Source organism: Lissotriton vulgaris, chromosome 4_1 (assembly GCF_964263255.1).
Source record: "Lissotriton vulgaris chromosome 4_1, aLisVul1.2, whole genome shotgun sequence".
Classification (NCBI taxonomy): domain Eukaryota; kingdom Metazoa; phylum Chordata; class Amphibia; order Caudata; family Salamandridae; genus Lissotriton; species Lissotriton vulgaris.
Window position 1 is genome coordinate 1,601,599,877 of NC_141691.1, and position 21,012 is coordinate 1,601,620,888.

Genomic DNA, 21,012 nt, shown 5'->3' on the forward strand with positions numbered 1-21,012 from the left:
TCTTTCTCTAGAGCTATCACTTTAGTTCCTGATTTCCAGCAGCTTCATTCCAATATGCACATAGTTAATAAGTTCTCTAACGTGTTGCACTCTTTGGATGTATTTGCAACTTGCCAAGTTTTCCTTGAAAAAAGTGACAAAGCAGCAGCTTTTTTAAATGTGGAAGAGCAGGCAGCACATTGCTGCGTGGTCCTCACCCCCCAAAAATAAAATAAAACAAAGTATTTTTGAAAAAAAGATATTGGGCTATGGCGGAGTGTTTGGGGTAAGCAATAGGAAGTCGGTGGGGGGGAGCAGCACACGAGGAAGAACTGTGCAGGTAGGGTGAGAAACACATAATTGAGAAAGCAACACTGAGTACGGGGTAGGGAGGGAGTTTGGCAGATTAGAAGCACACTAGTGAGAGTTTGCTACACGAGGGAGACAGCAACATGGAGCACGAGGTGGGTATTTGGTGGTGAGAGAGGCGCACAAGCATGAGAGCTGGAAAACACATGCACTCCATGGAGTGTGTAAGCAAAAAGAGAAAAGTATTCTCTAAAAGTGGGCAGTGGATAAATAGAAGCTAGCTAGTCCGAAAGATAATAAAGTGATTGCTCTTCAGGGGATGGGCAAACACAAAATGGACAAGCTGGCACAAGGAAAGCCATTGAATAAGAAGCCCAGGGCCAGCTTTAGGGCAATGTGACAGGTGGAGCTCCACAGTGCACTGACCTGGAGGGGGGGGGGGGGGGCTCTGACCTTAGGGGGGGATGCTGTGTTTAGCAAGAACTTGGGTGTTAAAAGCACCTGCTGCAGAGTTCTTTATGTGTTCATCTTTCAGGCAGCAATAAAAACGTCAAGAATAGCTTTTGTGATTAATGTTCCTGCTAGAGAAAGAGATTGGAGATTTGTCTATTGGCTGTGTTGACTAACCATAAAGTAGCACAGAGGGTTAATATGCCTGCTGCAAAGAACAGGTCTGTATTTTAGGAGGACAGCTGAGTGGATTAGTAAAGTCAGCCTTTACCAGCGCTTTAAAACAACTGAAATGTATGTCAGAGAGTGGCTATGAAGAGATGAGGGGCACTTTTGCTGGGTGGTAGTGAGGGTATCCGAGGAGGAGGTCTTGAGGGGTGCACCATGAAAGACTGTCGCGGCAGGCACAACCAGTGGTAAAGCCGACCCTGAAGAAGCAAGCAAAAAAGAATGACAAAGCCAGCCAAAATCAGTGGACTGTAAATTCTTGGTAAGGCCACAATATTTCTTTTGCATCCAGACAGTTGTGATCTCTGGTAGTCTCAATGTATATATTTTTTAAACCAGTCCCATTTCCATCAAGGAAATCAGGCTACTTTAAAAAAGAAACGAAAAAAAAATGTATTTTTATTTTTCTATAGTTTTACTGAGTGTTGGCACTAGTAGGCCACTTCGCAAAAGGAACGGGGTTCAAAGGGGATTTATTTGATAGAGAGAGAACTTTGGTTAAAACGAGGTTCATCCCATTGCCTTGTCTGACCCGATCTCTCTAGCCCCTATTTGAACTGATGACTGTATTTTCTGGTTGCTTTATGCTCCTTTTAAGGTATTTTTTCTAAAGAGCTTCGTCATAGCACCGAGTTTGGTGAATGGGCAATGGCAGTTCTATTAGAAGCACACGAGAAACTCCGCTGTCTGGTCAAGTCGACCTTAAAAAGGAGATGGTAGTAACCCAAGAATTTGACTTTCTGTGTCCCTGCCCCCCCTCCCCCCCCCCACCCCCTCCAAGCCCCAATCTCAGTAGTTTTACATCTGAATTATTCTATTTCTTAAAGCATTGCATCTATAGTGTTGTACTTCATGTTTAGGAGAAAGTCCCAGGTAGTGTTAGTAAAATACTAACTGTAGCACATGGACAGAGTTCCCTGGAGCATCAGGCCTTTAGTTAACTCTTAGCACACTGGTGTTACCCGAAATCAAAGTTCATGCATTTGCGTTAATCTAGTGTAGGCACATGTGACAAAAACAGGGGCCGCTTTAGTATTTCTCCAAAATCTGGAAACACATTCCCCGGCAATCAGCCTACTGCTGGAATGAACACGGATTGCTTTCAAGAAGTCACAGAACTTTAATGAAAATGTCAAAGATTAGGAAACAATTAAGGAAGATTCCTGTGCAGCTCAGCCGGAAAGATTGCATGGTGGGCAGAGCAGGAGCCGACAATGGGCCTTTGTCTTCAGGGTTCCTGTAATAGAGCTATCTTAATGCCACTCCGAGATACCGGCCACCTTTGGGACACCCAGAAGCTCTCACCACTGTACGTGGGGGAAGCCCGGCCACGAACATAGAACGTCAGTGCGTTTTTTGCGTAGTTTGTGTTCTGTTTTGTACTTTTATCACTAGGTGGCTGCTTCACAGCACTAACCGGGGTCTGTAAAGGGAAAACCTCGATATAAGGGAGCCAAATGAACTGCACACAAGGTGAGTGTTCTAGGAGCTAGGTGCAGGACAGGGCAGTCTTCATGGTGCTTCTAAACTTTAGGCCGTAAGTACAAGGCAACTATGCAAAGGAAGGATTACCTTGGCCGTCTGGTTGGCTGATAGTAGGTAGACACGCTGGAAAGGTAGTAGGGTGCCTAGACATTCCAAATGTTGCTTGTCACAGGGTCAGTACTTTGTCTGCTCGGTTGCCACGCAAAACTTCCTTAAGACAACAGTAAGTGGCATAATTTTGGTCATGAGGAACGTTGTTTAAAGTTTTAGCGGGAAACTAGGTAGAGATAACATTGCAGGAATCAATCACGGGCCTGTCAACTTAAAGCAGCAGCGTAATCCTATGAGGCATCAGTAGGAACATAGGAGTGGTAAAAAGCAGACTTGACGGCAGCATTGCCTTGTGACAGTGAGAAAATATTGACATCAAAGGTTATCACCTGGTTGCAGATGCAGGGCCTAGAGAACATGATCACACGATGGAAGCAGTCTCTCCTGGCCTCAAAAACATGACCTTTTAGTAATTGAAAAATCACCTTAAATTGTAACCTATCTGGTCGCAGTGAATTTGGATTTACAGGAGTGCACACATTAAAACATGGACCACTCCCACCAGGCAGATCCCATCAGTCTAAGGCAAGAAATGGAGATCTGAATTTGGATTGTAATTTGCTGCAGTCGACCCTGATATGTGCAGCTGTGCACCTGGACATCCCGCCTGCTTTAAGAGGAAACCCCAGTGACAGCCAGCCATTGTTAAATACTGGCAACACAACATTTATTAGTTGGTTTGATTCGGGACGGGGCCAGTTCTTTGGCAAGGTAAGACAAAGATGCTGTCTAGAGTTCCACCAGCACGGGGCACCAGGACTGCACATACATATCCAAAAGTTGCTCCTGTCAAGGGGACGTGGGGGCAACAAAATATATATTTAGCATGAGCCAGAATTTTTATTTAATACAGAAATCTATACAGCAGATATGGGTTATCATTGGAGTATACACTGAACCTAGATATTTACTTTCAACTGATAAAGTTGAATAATTACTTTGACATATTTCTCATTCATTTCAAGTCCATTCAGGGTTAGGCTTATAAGTGATAATCTGAACTGCTGAATCCAGGGATTTAAGGATTACTGTTGATGACCAAGACTATTTTTAGATAAGCAATAAACATTATTTTATTCATAACCTACGGATATAAGTTTCCTGCAATTCATGTAGCCTTTTGCATTGAAACATTAGATGTGCTGTTGTCCTGATATCAGATTTGCAAACCAGGCAGATTTGTAGATGCCTGTTTGCATCTTGCTCAATGAAGGTTGCAGGCTCAGGAAATTTCAGAAAATCTTAAAAATTAACAACATTCAGATGTCTTGCATTTAATTTGCAAACACAATCTGATAATTTCTTCAGTTAGAATTCATGCCATATAGTAATACTAGTTTAAAAATCAATAAGATCATTGATTTTTTGGGTGGATCCTGAAACCTGTATGTTTAGCTTTAGTGTCTCCTTAGCCCTTCAGTAATTCCCCTAGATATCAATGATTACTTTCAGAACCCATATTTGAAATTATATTTTAGTGAATCGCATATGTGTGGAGGATCCACACTCTCTTGCATTTCCTAATCAACTTCTACAATTTCCTCTTTATATTAATCCTAGCTTATTATTTTAGAATACGCCTTCGATTTTTGAAGGAGAAAGATTTAGTCTACGAGTTTAGTTGGCTGTTTTGCTGGCTTGGTTGGTCTAGCAGATTAGTTGCTTACCTTGTTTGCCGAAGGCTTGGGTTCTACTCTCTGCAGTAAACTGCGTTACCCTGGGCAAAAGTTTTACCTCCTTGGTCCTCAAATTGTACAATTTATAAGGTAATGTAAGCATTTGTAATCTGTGTGATGTAATAACAAATTCTGGGCTAGATGTAGGTAATTGTAAATTACCGATTCGAAAATACAGAATTTTACAGATTCGGTATTTTCGATTCGGTAATTGCAATGTAGATAATAATTCGGTAAAAAATACCGAATCTGTAAGATTCGGTATTTACCGAATCGGTATTTACCGATTCGGTATTTGCCATTGATTCCTATGGGCCAGCAGGCCTGCAGGCCAATAGGAATGAATGTCAATTACCGAATCAGTAATTAGTGATTCGGTAAAAGTGGGAAAAAGTCAAGGGTGACAGGGTGTCACTTTGACACCCTGTTGCACCACTGATTAGTGCTGGGGTGCACATGTGGCATACATACATGCCCTCAAGGCATGTATGTCTGTCCCATGGCACAGGTGTAAATGCACAATATTGCATGTACATAGTAATTCCTTATTTACCACCAACTAATAGTTGGTGGTAAATAACGAATTCTTAAAGCCCAGAAGCACTGTTTACAGTGCTTCCTACATCTCATTTTTCTGAATCGGTAAATGATGATTCGGTAAATACCGATTCGTTATTTACCGAATCTGTAAAATAGCCTCCTACATAGGAAAAGGCTTTTACCGGTCGGTACGGACGATTTTGGCCGTTACCGACCGGTAAAAGCCTACCTACATCTGGCCCTCTATTCTCAAGGGCTGTCTAAATGACTTCATTCCTAACCTCCTCCTTTACAAAGAGACGCCTCACACCACACTGATCTGTGTTCAGCATCCCATGCTTAAAGCTTGTTTCAGAGGCACTGGCAGAACTTTCTAAACTGTGTATTTTTAGGTGGCCGTGCTGCCTGGAAATATTTACCCAATTTAGTCTGCCATGTGCAATATCTTTTATACGTGTATTCGTATTAGCGTTTGTAGGTCTAGCCAGTTTCATGTAATACATACAAATATAAGCACAAATAGATACATACAAAGGTACATATGTCGAGGGGCCATGTGTCAGCCCTCTTCCACCTTTAGTATGTTAAACTGTTGTTCACATTTTCCTACTACCCACCACAGGGTACAGTGTGGATCAGTGGGTCACCCATCTGGCTTCGGCTGTGAGTCCTATCATTTACCCCAATCCTTTCTGCACATTTTCCTTAAGAGAAATGCACTTCCGTTCCAGGACTGGAGTGCCAGTAATTTAATTTCCAATGTTTTTTCCCTCGGCATTCTTAATCCTTTTTTATTTATCCCTGTGTGTTTACATTATTTCTTCATGTTACTGTAATTGTAACCAAAATTACCGTTCCTTTTTACCAATAACAATCCTATTTTCTTTGATGTGCATTAGAACAAAAAAGGATTTCTACATATGTTCTAAGTACACCTGCCTGTTAAGAAACACAGGTACTATTCTAATAAAGTTAGATTTAATGGTTATTTTTTAAATACAATTTAAAATGTTTACAGCAAGCACATGGCCACCAGGTTTAGGAAGCGACATATTTTCTTTTTGTGGAATATGCCCTCAATATAACATAAAACAAAAAAATCCTCACACCAGCTTGCCATGGCAGACATTTGGCTTTGAGGATGCTTGTTGTACATCACTTTAAATTTTTATCCATAAAGACCTATTGGTTGTATACTGAGACACAAACCTATTCCACGTAAAGTGGAGTATGTCTTCATTCCTACCTGGTAAACGCTAATCAGCTGGCTGGCAGGGGCAGCCCTTGTGATACAGTGAAGAGTTCTCTACTGAAGACTGCAGTAAAATATAATTTAAGTTTTGCACAGATTAAGCCACTTTTACCAGAGCATGCGTACATTGAGGTATGCACATCAGAATTGGTGCGGAGTGAAGCATTTCTCGACAGGAAGCATTTTATCGAACACAGTAATATGACATGTATTTCAGTCTTATACAAGAAGTTGGAAAAGAAAGATAATATCTTATTTTAGGGGACAGGGTGTGGCGCTACAGCCAGAGATGCTGATTTTGGACCCGGGAACTTGATTCTAGTCTCGGCATCTGTTCCACATCATGTGATTCTGGGCAAATCACTTAATCTTCTCGCGCCAAAAAAATCCTTGTGTAATGTAACTGGTTCTCATGTAAAGCGCCTCAATACCGTCGGGTGGAGTTGACCTGTATAAAACGGCACACAAAAAATGCTAATGTGATTCATAGCGGCCGCATGATGTGTCACAAAGTTGCACTCAATTGTATAGCAAAGGCAATAAAAAATATTTTAAAAAGGGATAGTGTGAAAAGAAATGCTTAAAATAATCAGTCCTGGCTCCTACGCGTGGTGTAATATAAAACGAGGCGGCAACCCTAACACTGGATCAGATCACATCACTTGCTTCCTAGCATGGCAGGGTTAGCTCGTGAATTAGGAAACTGGCATATAAAAATATTTTTAGACACATTCCAAGTCCTATTGCTGTGGATAACCCTGGCGCGGAGGGGCCCTTAATTGCTGTGTCAGATTCCTCAGATGCCACACGAGGCAGTGTGACTAAAATGTGCTGGCGATGCATATTATTTTTTAACATGGCAGCCAACAGAATGCCTTGTCACTTTATTTATATACACTATGGTGTACCTCTTGGGTCTGGAACAAACCTGCTAGTTAGTAACGGTGGAGCTTCGCTGGCTTTTACAGAACTCACTGTACCAACACCTGAAGACTGACGCATAACTAGAGGGATGTTTAAATGGCGCTGTGTCACGGGTGGGCTCTCGAACCGGATGTAGCTGCTTTCAGGGCACTGTATAGCAGGCAAGAAGGTATTCTCGAAGGTAAGAGCTGGTAAGGCTGCATGGTGGGTTATTATTATATATGAAAATAAAGTTAGGCACACATGGAAATTGCTGCCTCTTCTCTCTTACCCAGTGTTAAGAGAGCGGCCCCACGTACCAAAGGGACAGGGCATAACAAGACCAACAAAATAAAAATTCTCTTCGGTATCAGATTCCTATAGTGCTTATGTTTTAAAACCTTCAACCACTCATATCAAATATACAATTGCAATGCCACAAGAAAAGTACTCAAATAGTGATTAAATATATAGTGCGTTTTATTAAAGCAGTAAAAATATATACATCGTGTAAAAAATGACGCATAAATTGAAACACCTTTCTAAGCATATACACATTTGATCAATATGATATATTTCACAGACATTTCATTTTATAAAAATGAGTAATCTAAAATCCACAGGTTCTAGTAGAAATAGTAGCCTCACACACACACATATATTTTTTTAATAAAATATACCACCTCCATAAACTAAAACAATCACATTTTGTTTCTCACAAATGAAGAATCGAGACAAGAAGAAAGAGAGATCGAAACATATACGACAATACACTTCTTAGTTGTTCGTGAACTTATCCAAATAGAAAAATCAAGGGCCAAACATATGCTCGGTACAAATTCCTTATCAAATATTTTGGCTTGTTCAGTGGATTTAGCTAATCCAAAGCGTCAACGCGTTTAGGTGGTATTCACAAAATAATGACCACATTTATCTAGACAGACTTTATATGTCCCTCTTTGGGACTCCTCGGACGTATAACCCAGGATACTAAAACAAGTGTCCTAATAACATTGTGGAATCCGTATAGATAAATAAATCCTGCGCTAGGCATTATTGCTCCATCATCCTAATCAAAGTTCTAGTGTATATATTATTTTAGTGTTGTACAGCAATTTTGGATAAATGTGTCTGCACTCTCCTTACTTATAGCTGTATTTCCGGATTTACTTGTGACACTGATAAGGTAATATGATCTCATCCATAGCTGTGATCCCTTTGTGAAAAAAAAGTATGTTAGCACTGAAACCTTCGTCTTTGGACCTGATCCATTGCTTAGTTTGTAAAATAATAGGAACCAGGACCAAAGATTTTTCTCAGGAGGCCACGGTAGACTGCACAAACTACGGTCCCTACCAGCACTTCCAAATGTCAGTCCTAACCGCAGCTACGTTCCATTACAATTCTACAAATGTGACAATTTGGACCACTAGGTGACTCATAACTGAAAGAATGGCCTGAGCACTTTGGTATTATGTTTGTTAATTATGTATTGAACTGTTAAAAGCTTTGTTTATGTGCTTTATTAAAACTACTAGGTTGACAGTGCCACCATGTTGTGGACTGTCATTATTATGTGCTGAGGTTGCAAAATAAGTTCAGGCATCGTCAAACACCATGCACAAATTAAGCACTGCCCGATCCATGAGCAAGTGTGGCAATTGCAGCCTACCCACATATGTTGGGCTTTTGCTTTCCTCCCTCAGTTCACAGGCACTTGCAAAAACCATCATCTTGTTCTACATAATCTCCATCGTCTTTGAAATAGTCTAACAAAGTCGAATATGTAAGAAATGAAACAACTGGAGGATCCTTCCACCCTTCCTCTTGACCTCATGATGCTTGTTGTCCCATTTCTATTTCATCTATATAACATATGAGTTTTCGCAGGTAATTGCTGGGGTGAGCTAAGTTTTAAATAGCATTGGTCAAAGAACAAATCCCTGCTTTATTTTGCACTCACCCAGCGCGATTTTAAATGACTCTACCCGCTACAGAGCTTTAACATTTAATGAACACCCTGTAGCCCTCCATGTAGATACTTGGCCGCACTATGGATAGTGAGGAATGATCGAGTTTTTGATCCACAGGGGGTGATTGTAGGTGTGTACATTTCCGTGCAATTGGAGCTGGTTGGCTTGGAATTGTGACTGCGTTAGAGCAATGTCAAGGTGATTCACACTTTCGCATCTGTCCTCATTTATTTTTTACCCGTTCACCTTGGTACATTACTTGTACTTCTCAATCCTACCACTGTTAGACTGCTAGCAGAATACTCTATCAAGACCAACTTGGCCAATCGCCATATGCTAGATCGGACGTATATTTATAAAATGCCAAAGTCATCCCGTAAGGTATTTCTAAAACAGGAAATTAAAACATTTGACTGCCTTTTAGGCCTCAAGAGGTCAATTAAATTAAAGAACACAAAGTAAGCCTCAGAATCATATTCTTTGACGTAACCACCATACATTGATTTTAATGTGGGTACCAAGGGGGACAAACAATATCTACCTTTTACATTTTTTACTTGCCCTTTTATCAGTTTGACGCTCATGGCTCATGTAACCCAGAGTCAACACTATGTGCCAACTATGTTAACATCTAGGGGTTTAGAACCACAACTGAAGCAATTTTATTTTGTTTCAGGGGTACCACCCCAGAAGTTGTTGCTCACATAACAAACAATTTGATACAAGCTATTAGAAGATAGGAAGCTATATCGACGGGGAGAAGTTCAGTGTTACAGGCTGTTTGGTTTTTGCTGGTTTTATATGTTACATTTCTCACTTAGCCTTAATGAGGTAATTTGTTTGTATTTTATTGAACTAGATTATAGATTGCATTCGGTTTTAAATTGTATTTGATTTAAAAATAAAAAAACAGACAAAAAAGCCAATGTACTTACTCGGAAATACTGGGTACACTTAAATTACTATGCGGACATTTCACGAGACACCATAAAGTTGGCTCTTAAAAGCAAGTTAACTCATTACATTCTAATATCTCTGCTTAGTTTCCTGTTACCATGTATGCTGTAGCTAAGAGCATCCCAGTGTATTGCAAGAATTTCTAAGGTTTTATCGCTGCGAATAGAATATTTGAATGGCTTTTGTTTTTTACAGTATGTGTTGTAGTCTTCGTTATTATTTTCAAACTTTAAACTTTTCAAGTAAGTTACATTGTTTAAGAACTGTATTTCTTTCCCATATTTCTTGTGGTGATGAAAGACGCCCGCTGATGGAGACACTGGATATCACTTTCAGGGACAAGACTCCATAGATTTGCATGCCTTCATCTGACTATTCCTTAGCGTGCACTTGGTCATTACTCTATCAATGGACTGTATTATTGCATCATATTGATTTACACAAGTTAATTTGCATATTTTTAGAGTAATGGTGAAATAAGCGAAGCGATACACATCACCAGGGTGTAGTGACTGCAGGGGTCGTTTATAGACTCTGGTTAATTTAAAGCTTCGTGGCAGATATTCCTAGTTCGCCACAGTTTTGATAATTCCAAGCTGAGATGGTGGGTTTGCCAGATCAGTAAATAGAAGTTAGTGTATCTGAACACTTAGCTGTTTACGTTCATAGTTATGACAGTTTTTAACTTTCGGTACTCAGAACAACGTAGCCTTTGTACGATAGAACAGTGCATTTTCCAGCCATATAAATAGTACAACATTTAATACAATAATGACTGGCTGTTTAATTCTGAGTGTGTGCTGGAACCTATCAAATTCTGCGACCACTTAAAAGACCATTGACATCACAGGTTGGGAGACCCGCCCTGCCGTCCCCTGTGTGCTCTCCATCTGTTGCATTGGCACCAGGCTCCACACATGCCTCCTTGTCAGGCCCTTGAAGTGCAATGGCATGACATATGCACCGGGCCCCGGTTTCTGAGATGTTTGTCTTTAATATTCATAATGACGAGAAGTGCTGGTTCAGTTCCAGAAGTCACACAAAATGCCTGGAAAGTTGGACCAATAAAGTTTCACAAGTTGAAATTGTTGGCAGTGCGGTTACATTTTATGAATTCATTTTTGGCCATGCAATGTTGAGTTTCCCTTTTATCTCAGACTTGCTACTTTTACAAGGTTTGCAAAACCATTAAACCCAGAGAATATATAGACTTGGAGGTTACATATTACATTGCTCCGTCTGCGCCTGTTATTTTTTTTTTTTTAATTAGAGGAATGTAAACAACATTATTATTCCGTTGCTACCGCTATAGAGTGGGCTACTCCTACTTTAATGTCCTATAAGTTATTGTCACAGTCTCTGTATCTTTATTAATGTTCATATGCACATGTACAAGACTTTGAAGAGAGGCGGAGCCAGCCACGGCCCGTGGAGGGTGTTGCGGTGGGGCAGAGAGGCGGGGCGGGGGAGGTGCAAGGTGGGGGGTGCTAAAAACCGGCATATGGATAATTGGAGGTAAGTGAACAATTTAATTAATAAAACAAATTTCGTAGTGCGCGATGCAGCGCGCGCTACGAAATTGATTTTATTAATTAAATTGTTTACCCCGGTGCTGTACTGGGGCGATGAATTCTGCAAGGGATGCAGTGTGCACTCTTCTCCTAGAATAGTCACCCCGCATACATTCCCTGATGCAGCAACTGGTGAAAAGATTGAGACCAGTTTCCTATTCCAGTCAATAGACAATATTATTTCGTACCCTTAAACATTCAAGTGATGAACATTTCTAACCCTTATCGTCAGTCAAACATTGATTTCTTTAATATTATTAAAAGATATGTGGTAATTATAGTTTTCTGTTCTTTAAAAAAAATATATTGCCGACATGCCAACCACTTCAAGAACAAGAGGTAGTTATTTCACATAGAGGACAGTATATATTTAGAACATTTCAGGTGTGTGACTGTTTTTTTACAAACACAACACTAAGTATGTGTGGCCTACGAAGGCAGGCAAACACCCTGCCCTTTAGTAATATACAATGAATAGGCAAAGGAAGTATCAAAAACAGAATATTGGGCCAACAGATATCATTGGGGTGGAACGCACATTCAGTCAATCCAGATAAGTGTGTGTGACATCATTACTGACGCACCAATCTTGGACACTTGCATATTAGTCGCTCATATGTTTTGTTGTAGTTGGGGCTGTGGCTATGACAAGTAGTGCCTACAGAGCATGAGGTCCTACAGAACTTCTTAGCAAGGTGTCCGTGCTTTTGAGCACATGCAACATTGATGTTCAGTACGATAATCCGGGGTTACTGGACTACAGATTCGTAAGGCTGATTTGATAAATCGTGGTTGGTGGTCCAAACTGGTCCCCTATCACCCCCACAGAGGATCTTCCTGCATTGAGTGAATGTAGAGCAGCTGGGGATGGTGAAAAAGGAATTCCTCTCGAGATCATAATAAACATTCTGTCAAGTTACATGTTCATGCTAACCTGGGCAGCGATAACACGAGAAGGTAAGGAGATACACTGACAGCCAAGAGAATAGAACATGGCAATATCTTCAAACTCCCACAGTGATCCCACATATTCCCAACATAGGCAGTGTTGTGTCCATTGTCCAGTGCATCTAGCAAAATCACAGGTATCTCCAAGCAAAAAGTTAAAATAAGGAGTAGTTGGCTTTTTTGTTATACAAAAGAAGCAAACTGAAGTACAATAAAAAAAATATAAAGTTAAAATCTTCTTTGATGGCTCTCCAGCAGAAAAACCCATGCAAGTCATGTAGCCCATGCAAAGATATTAGGGGGATGTGACATTTCGTAGCGGGTATTGTGCCCTTGCCTGGTCCAAAAACGATTCAGAAAAGGGGGTGGTGATGAACAGAGTGTCTGAATTAAGCAGACCACTCTTACCCAGTCCAAAGATCAGGGCTTGATCCATCACCGTTATTTATCTCACTGCACCATCCCAGCTCAGAACCTGGCTATATGCAAATCAGGCTGTCCCTGGCCCAGTGCATCATGGGAACAGGGCAGACTAAACTACCAAGCCAATTCTTCACCAGAAAGGAGACAAGCTGCCGGGCCGAAGACGGCTGAAATGCCAGAAACCGGTCCCCGGTAGCTTGTTTCCTTCCCAGTATAAGAATTGGCTTGGTAGTTTGGTCTGCCCTGTTCCCATGATGCACTGGGCCAGGGTCAGACTAATTTGCATATAGCCAAGTTCTGAGCTGGGATGGTGCAGTGAGCTAAAAAACGGTGATGGATAAAGCCCTGACCTTTGGACTGGGTAAGAGTGGTCTGCTTAATTCAGACACTCTGTTCATCACCACCCCCTTTTCTGAATCACTTGCCTGGTCCAAGGCATAGCTTTAAAAAAATGTGTGCATGAGCAAATGGACTTCAAGCAATGTCTTTTTAGATTTTTGTTCGTAGACCATTTCATTGACTTTGTACTGAGATTGCAAAAGCAGTATAGCATCTTGATGTAGGCACCGTCAAAATTACTTTTTAGCTGTGTGAGGCGAGGAGTGATGTTGCCTCTCCAAGGAGGTCCAGAAACATGTTACACAATTTTGTTGGGTACACAGTAGACAGCTATGATTGGCCATTCTTTGTCTTGTTAGAGTTTGCATTTTTCATCAGATTTGAGATAATTTAAAGGCCAGTAAAACCACCCGATGTTGCTCAAGCCCGGAAATGTAAGATTATTCTTAAGAGTGCAGGTAGGAAAGCCTCTGGTTACTTTACTAAATTGGCATAGATCAAGTCAAGGAAGCCACTACATTTGGTTTGTTATTTACATGTCCTTACTCATGGTGGTTTGGGCAGCTTGATGGTTGTGGGGTATGTGTATGGTATGTGTTGTAACAGTTCAGAAGTTGCTTATTTAATATTTTTTTATTTACTTTGTCCCAGGTTCATTACAGGTGATGAACAAAACACGGAAGATCATGGAACAAGGGGGTGCAACCTTCATCAATGCATTTGTTACCACACCTATGTGTTGCCCTTCCCGATCCTCTATGCTTACAGGCAAATATGTCCACAACCATAATATTTACACCAATAATGAAAACTGTTCCTCACCGTCATGGCAGGCCACGCATGAACCCCGTACCTTTGCAGTGTACCTGAACAACACTGGGTACAGGACAGGTAAGAGACTTCAATTTGCAACAATGGTGATCTGTATTTGTGTAAATAAACAAACTTACATACATACCCACACACACACACACACACACACATACTATATATATGTGTGTGTATGTGTATGTATATATATATATATATATATATGTATGCACACATTCATATTCATATTGAATTTACGTTCAAGAAATCTCCCTAAAAATGTAAACTACCCTTGTTAAAAATATCCAGATTTCTTTAAAAGTACAAAACCCAACGCAAACTGACCTGAAGCGGATGATATTAAATAGGTGGTGTGAGTGAGTGACCCATCACTTAGTGGTAATGACAGACTGTAACCGAGAGGAATGTATTTCCTTATCTGGTCAATTTGAACATGTGTGCTTGACTTGTGGCATTCACTTTGGTTGGCAAAACCTTTGGTAGGTACTCTTGCCTGTTTGAAATGTGGAGAGTGGGAGTGGTAACCATCTCCATTTAGAGCGGAGACGACTTACCGTTGACACAGTTGTTCTTCACTGATAGTAACCGGTGCAAAAAAAACGGGTGCCAACTAGCAAGAGCCTGCCAATTGCTGCCATGTTAAATAGACTCTGTGATTTAGTTGATAGTTCTCTTAAAAAACAGAGGAAGCATTCCTGAAAGAAAAGTAGATCAGGAATAAACGAGTTAAATATGAATGTTTATCCAAACCAACAAATCAAACACAAGTCCCCTTTTCTGAGTGACAAGCCCTGGGTAGAAGGAATGTATGGTATGGTATGGTCGGATTGTGTAGAAAAAACATAATTTGCTTAAAAAGCAAACGGGAGAAGGAAAACATGTGCTCAGTATGTTAAAATTGTAATCCTATGAGAGAATTTGAATAGGGTCAAGAAGTTAGGTAAGAAGAGTGAAATTCAAAGCCATTGGAAGTTCATACCTTTTCCAGTGAGCTGCATCCTGTACTTGGCTGTTTCGTAACGAGTTTTACCAGGGTATAAAATGTATTATTCTTGAATTGGCCACAGATCTAAGTTCCTGATAACTTTTCATGGCTATATCTGAGGACCAGTTTGGCTCGAGCAGCACGGGAGTTGCACTCAATAGCAAGTATGGATACCCTTATTCTGGCGTGCTGTCCTGTATTAGAACCCACAGTGCAAAGAGTGCAAACGCTGAGGGGGTTTGGTTTGTAAAGTAGTAGTGCTTCACGGAGAAGACATTTGTTTGACTTGATGAGCACTGATCTGTTATCTGCTGCAGTTCAGTGATATTTTTTCAATGGAGATAGAGGAGGTGAGTGTGCTTTTTGGTGATGTAGGTGCAGAGATGGAGAGAGGAGCAAGGCATGTGCAGGGTTGATCTCCTCATCTCCCTTGGCATATCACTCTCTATGCACTATACTGCGAGCACCTGGAATTTTGTGGCATTGGAGAACCAAATTGAGTGGCAGGCTTGACAAAATTATGCTGCAAGAAAAGGAAACTTATGCAGCATAATGCAGCACTTTTTTCATAGTATTTAATTATTTTGTCATTTTCAAACACGTGAACACTACATGGGCAAAGATTTCACCTCATTAGTACCATTTGGACAATATGCAACAGAATGGTAATGAGTCAACTGTTAAGAAGGGGATTTCACTGCACAGCAACACATGTCACTAAGTTGTTAGTAACTTTTGATCCGTTTTAGCTAGAAACATTTTTTGGTTGTTAAAATCTGCATATTTTGCAGCAGATGATGGAGCATGTAGCGAATGCAGCAAATGTATAACTATGCAGAGAATGCTGCAGCCATTAAACCACATAATTCAGGGGCCCTGACTATAGTAGTGGACTACCTTTTGAAAAGCTTGAGGCAGAAAATGGCAGCAAGGCTCAAAAACACTGCACTACCCAGTCTAGTCACTCCTGTATTACAGCACACCTCAAACGACCAGCAGCCACATGGTCATAAATTGAATACAGTTTAGACCGAAAGATGAGAGGCAATGCAAATTATAGGGCGATGCTTCAATGTTCAATAATAGTTCTTTCACTGGTTTCTTGTGTACTTAGAAAGATTCTTTATTTCTTAAATTCCTTTCACAAGTAGGCACAGCCAACGCGTTTCACCTTAGAAAGGGCTTCTTCAGGGCAATGTATTTAAGTAAGCAGTATCCAAGCAGTCCTGGTGGGAAACACCAGCATACAACTGTACTTGAACCGTCCCTTGGTCACTCGTGTAATTCTTCTAGTGCATTAAGTGTTACACTATAGTGCAGTTTGTTAAAAGAGTTAAAATATGGGTCAGAAGGTGTTTGCTTAACGTATCCACCGGTTCCGAGTCTGTGGGTTATTTCCTGTGGGCTGTCAAAACAGACACTAAAGGCGAGATGAAAATGGTGAAGAATGAACAGTTTTCCAACTTGTGCTTATGACTTGATTGACTGCCTCTGCATTCTTCTGGAATGCTCTTCTCCAGTGAGGCCCGGTGGCTTCCTCTCGGGTGAACCCAGGGCTGTGGAGGAAGCCACCGAGCCTCACTGGAGAAGAACGTTCCCGAAGGATGCGGAGGCGGTCAATCAAGTCATAAGCACGAGTTGGAAAACTGTTGTGTCATCACCATTTTCATATCGCCTTTAGTGTCTGTGCTGACAGCCTACAGGATATAATCCACGGACTCTAAAAGCCTGATACTTGAAGCGAAACACCTTCTGATCCATATTTTATCTCTTTTAACATAGGCTGATATAGTGTAACACTTGATGCACTATAGGAATTACATGAGTGACCAAGGGACGGTACAAGTACAGTTGTATGCTGGCGTTTCCCACCAGGACTACTTGGATAGCGCTTACTTAAATACATTACCCTGAAGAAGCCCTTTCTATGGCGAAACGCATTGGCTGTGCCCACTAAAGGAATTTAAAAAATAAAGAATCTTTCTACGTACACAAGAAACCAGTGAAAGAACTATTATTGAACATTAAGGCATTGCTGTGTAATTTGTATTGCCTCTCATCTTTCTGTCTAACCTTTTGAAAAGCGTTGATGCCTTTTTGGTACAGACAAGATCAATGAAGGAAAGTGAAGAAAAAAAATATAGAAGAAAACAACGCTCGGCCTTTACTAAAATTCTGTGTAAGCTCTAGTAGATTGCACTGACATTTATCAGATACAGCCAAAATGTTGCAGAATTGATACAATGTAATGCTGTTTTGTTAATTGTTGATCGCTTTCACATTTTGAGTCGTAAAACAACTTATTTGAACCTTTCTTTGTCTCTTAACAAATTTCAGTATTCCTAATGCTCTTCTTGAGACTAAGCTACAATATTTAAAAATTAGTTGTGTATTGCCTGTGTCAGCTTGAAGCTTTAGTGTTTTAATGTATCACATTTTTCATCATGCACAGCTTTTTTTGGAAAATACCTCAATGAATACAATGGAAGCTATGTCCCTCCTGGATGGCGGGAATGGCTTGGATTGGTAAAGAACTCGCGCTTCTATAATTATACAGTCAGTCGGAATGGCTACAAGGAGAAGCATGGATGCGATTACGAAAAGGTATTTTTATAGACAGTGTTTTGACTTTACCTGCATGAGCATGCTAACAGTTTTATTTCCATTAACCAAGTCTAACGTAGCTTCACTCTGCATTGGACATTGCAAATAATAAATAATGCATTGTTGTGAGGGGAATTTACTGTACATGGAAGTTTCTTCTGTGCTTGGAGTGACTGATTAATTATAAGTGAATTGTAAGCAACACACAAGTCTGTTCTTATTGGGTAATCTGTGTGGACAGTAGATAAAGTGATGCCAGGAGGAAATATCAATTCTAGTTATTGTGTGGCGATAAACCGGTATTTTCAGCTATTAAGCTTAACTTGACTTGTGCTGTCTTACATTATCTTGTGGGAAAGCCAACTGTGAGTTTAAGGCTTGTGTCTAAGCTTGATCAAGCTCCAGACAAGGCCATAATTGTGTGGCTATATATATTTTAAACAAAACAAGGGAACCCACAAGGTAGATAAGGACCTTGGGTGTCAGTATTATACAAAAACAGTGGTCCTCAAAAGAAAAATAGGGCTGTAATTAATATAGACTTGAGTCGGTGCTACATTGATGATGTCCAGCCGGACAGTCAATTTAATGAATTATAAATGCAAACATGAATAGGAGCACAACAATACAGAGGGGCACAATCCTGCACCCTACACATACACAAAACAATTACATTTGAACAAAAACATTTCAGGTAAGACAAAGGTAGCTTGTGAAAAATACGAATAATTGGGACAAGCTTAGAAATAACAGCTAATGCACTTGTTTTATCACATTGGATTAATGTGCATGCTGTTCAAACAAGTCAATTACATTTCAATCCTTTGTAAAACAATGCTAGGATCATCATCAGGACGGATTTGATACAAGCCTGAATTATAGTGCCTCGTATACTAGTACGCGCGGGATCAGAGGGAACATGAAAGGCTCAGATGAAGCCTGGATGTCGCTTCATTTGCGGACCTGGAATGAGTTAGGTTGCAGCTGCTGTTTAAAAAGGCAGCAAAGAGATGCAAAAGGCGATGCACTGATATACCTGGGCTTTGATAAGGGCTTGGTGGCGATGCACTGTGAGCCCAGTAAGGGAAGAATTGGGTCTGGAGCTCGGTGGCTAGGAGTGCGACCTAATTGTGCGGCTGGCAACTCTGAAAAGTTGTAGTATTGCCTCCGTAAGAGCTCTGGGTTCTTCTGTTTTAGAGGTTTCCATATCACAGCCAGGGACATGGGTTGGTCACTTGTACAATCATGTGTAGACTCTAAAGTGCACAGGGTGCTTGTTTAATGTTTATCCATTAACATTAAAAAGAGTACTTTGTAATTACTCAGTCTTTCAGAACGTTTTAACGCCTTGATCCTACAGGATTGACTGCCTCTCTCCTACAGGGCATCTATCAAAAGATCCTACCTGATATAACATCCTGCAGGCCTATACCACAGCTTTAGTTTGGACGACAGACAACTATCCCTAGGATATACACATAACCCAAAGCATAGCACACACACCCAATCAATACATTGCAAACCGTTCATTCCACAGGCATCCAATTGGCGCCTGTTGTCCCATAACTGTCCCTTACAGGATCTTCATCAGCACTCTTTACCCAATAATGCCACTACACTCCTTATATTTGGGTTTATTCAAATGGAACATGTTAAACTAAATCCCCTCTTCCTCATGCTCATAACAAGGCACCATAGCCCTACAGCTGGCAAAGTGGTGCCCATTCAACTGCACTTTTCTTACACCTCGCCTAGATGTGTCTTATAACCATTGACCTACAGTTCTTTTTTTTTTTTTTGCTGTTTGGTTCTGGAAGCAAAGCAAGAACACAAAAGATTGTAGAGGAAAAACTGAGGTAGTGCAGGGAGAAGGGCCTGACACCGGAGAGCTCATCAAAACCGAGAGGGAGAAGCCAAAAAAGTCTTCAAAGGACAAGTCTAAGAAGCTATAGTTTCAACCCATCCATGTAACACAGAGGTGCAGTGGAGCCGGTCCAAAGCATTCAGACCTGAAATCGAAGGCTACTCCAACACCACAGACAGCAGTGATCAACGATACGCATAAACAAATGTAGCCCCATGGGTCAAGGTTGAAAGACACCATTAGTGGTATACCCTGAAAATAGGCCTCTATTCTGAAAGGTGATCAAGAGTGTGGAAGGGAACAACCATTCCTGAGAGGAGGAGGCCTCGGCGCCAAAGAGGAGGAACTTGACACTTCATGTGGAACTGCGAGCTGTTGCTGTCAGAAGAAAGAAATAGACTTGAAGCCGAAATGGAAGCCTTCATAAAAAGAAAGAAAGATTTTAACAACTCTGGGTACACCGTATCCTGATCAATCCTCAAAGAGAGCGAGAACAGGAGGTAGATCAGATGGAGCTAGTGTCCCCAACATCACTTGACCCTGAGGAGGAATAAGAAGAGTGATTCTTCTATGAAGAAGCAGACCCAGAAGCAGGTCACTTTGACCAGGGTATTCTCCAGGACCCAGACTGAACTGAACTGAACTGAAGAGTATTGGCAGGACATCAAGACCTGCTCCACTGAAGGAGTAGACACCTATTCCTCCAGACCATTACCCCTGACAACACTGCTGTCTACAACTCCCCAACCACTAAAAGGCAGAATAATGCTCAGCACATGAATACAGAAAATTCTTCAATATACAAGACAACTTCTACAGATAAGAAGCCATTAGGAAAACATTTTATTAAGGGGAACAGGAGATAGTAATTTTTGTAGTTTTAAGTCAGAAAATGCCTAGAAAAAGTAAAATGTCACTGGAAAAAAAGATAGCTTGTGATTTACTGGGACCTAGGCATAGTTTCAGGCTCATGTGGCTACTGCGGAGTTTGGGCACACCAAGCAGGTCACCCCAGCCTTAGATTTTACCTTCCTGCAGCCCCTAGCTCCTGAGGCCTGCTTTCTGGGCACCAGGTCTCTCTCCAGCCAGGCCTCTTGCTAGGTCTTTCCTCTTTGGTCAGCTGGGTGCTCTTGGACTCAGGAGTACTTCTGCTTTTTGTGTCCCTGAAGTGGGTAAACAAGAGACCAACCAATTGATCGTTGGAGAACAGTTCCAGTCTCTGGGTGCCAGCAGGAGTTAGGACTCCTTGAGCAAACCTCCTTCTTCCCTCAGGAATCAGAAATCAAGAATCCTCCTTCTTCTTAAAGAGCCTTTTTCTGGTGAAGTCTTCCCAGATCGAAGAGTGTTCTGACGAAGTGGTGTCAGATGAACCCTGTGCACTCACCAGTGGTTAGAGAAATTCTGCTACACAACCCTAATGATTTCCTTTCATTCCCTCTCATCCTTTTATAACCCTTTCCCTCTGTCTTACTGTAAAGTTACCCAAGATCCAATACATCAGTGTGGCAGAACCCTTCAGCCACAGGCATGCCTGTCTTCAGCTCCTTGACCTCTCCCCTATTTAGATAAGCTCTCCTCCCACCT

The 21,012-nt window shown here is 41.1% G+C and overlaps 1 protein-coding gene across 5 annotated transcripts in view; it reads left to right on the forward strand.

The window, feature by feature from the left end:
• The window catches only part of SULF1 (sulfatase 1), a 290,367-nt gene that overhangs the window by 142,499 nt on the left and 126,856 nt on the right, over positions 1-21,012 (forward strand). For all 5 annotated transcript variants that reach the window (XM_086965850.1, XM_086965854.1, XM_086965853.1 and 2 more), the window contains exons 4-5: positions 13,796-14,035; positions 17,413-17,564. In XM_086965850.1, the coding sequence (XP_086821976.1) occupies positions 13,796-14,035; positions 17,413-17,564 (392 nt within the window). The remainder of the gene's footprint in view (positions 1-13,795; positions 14,036-17,412; positions 17,565-21,012) is intronic.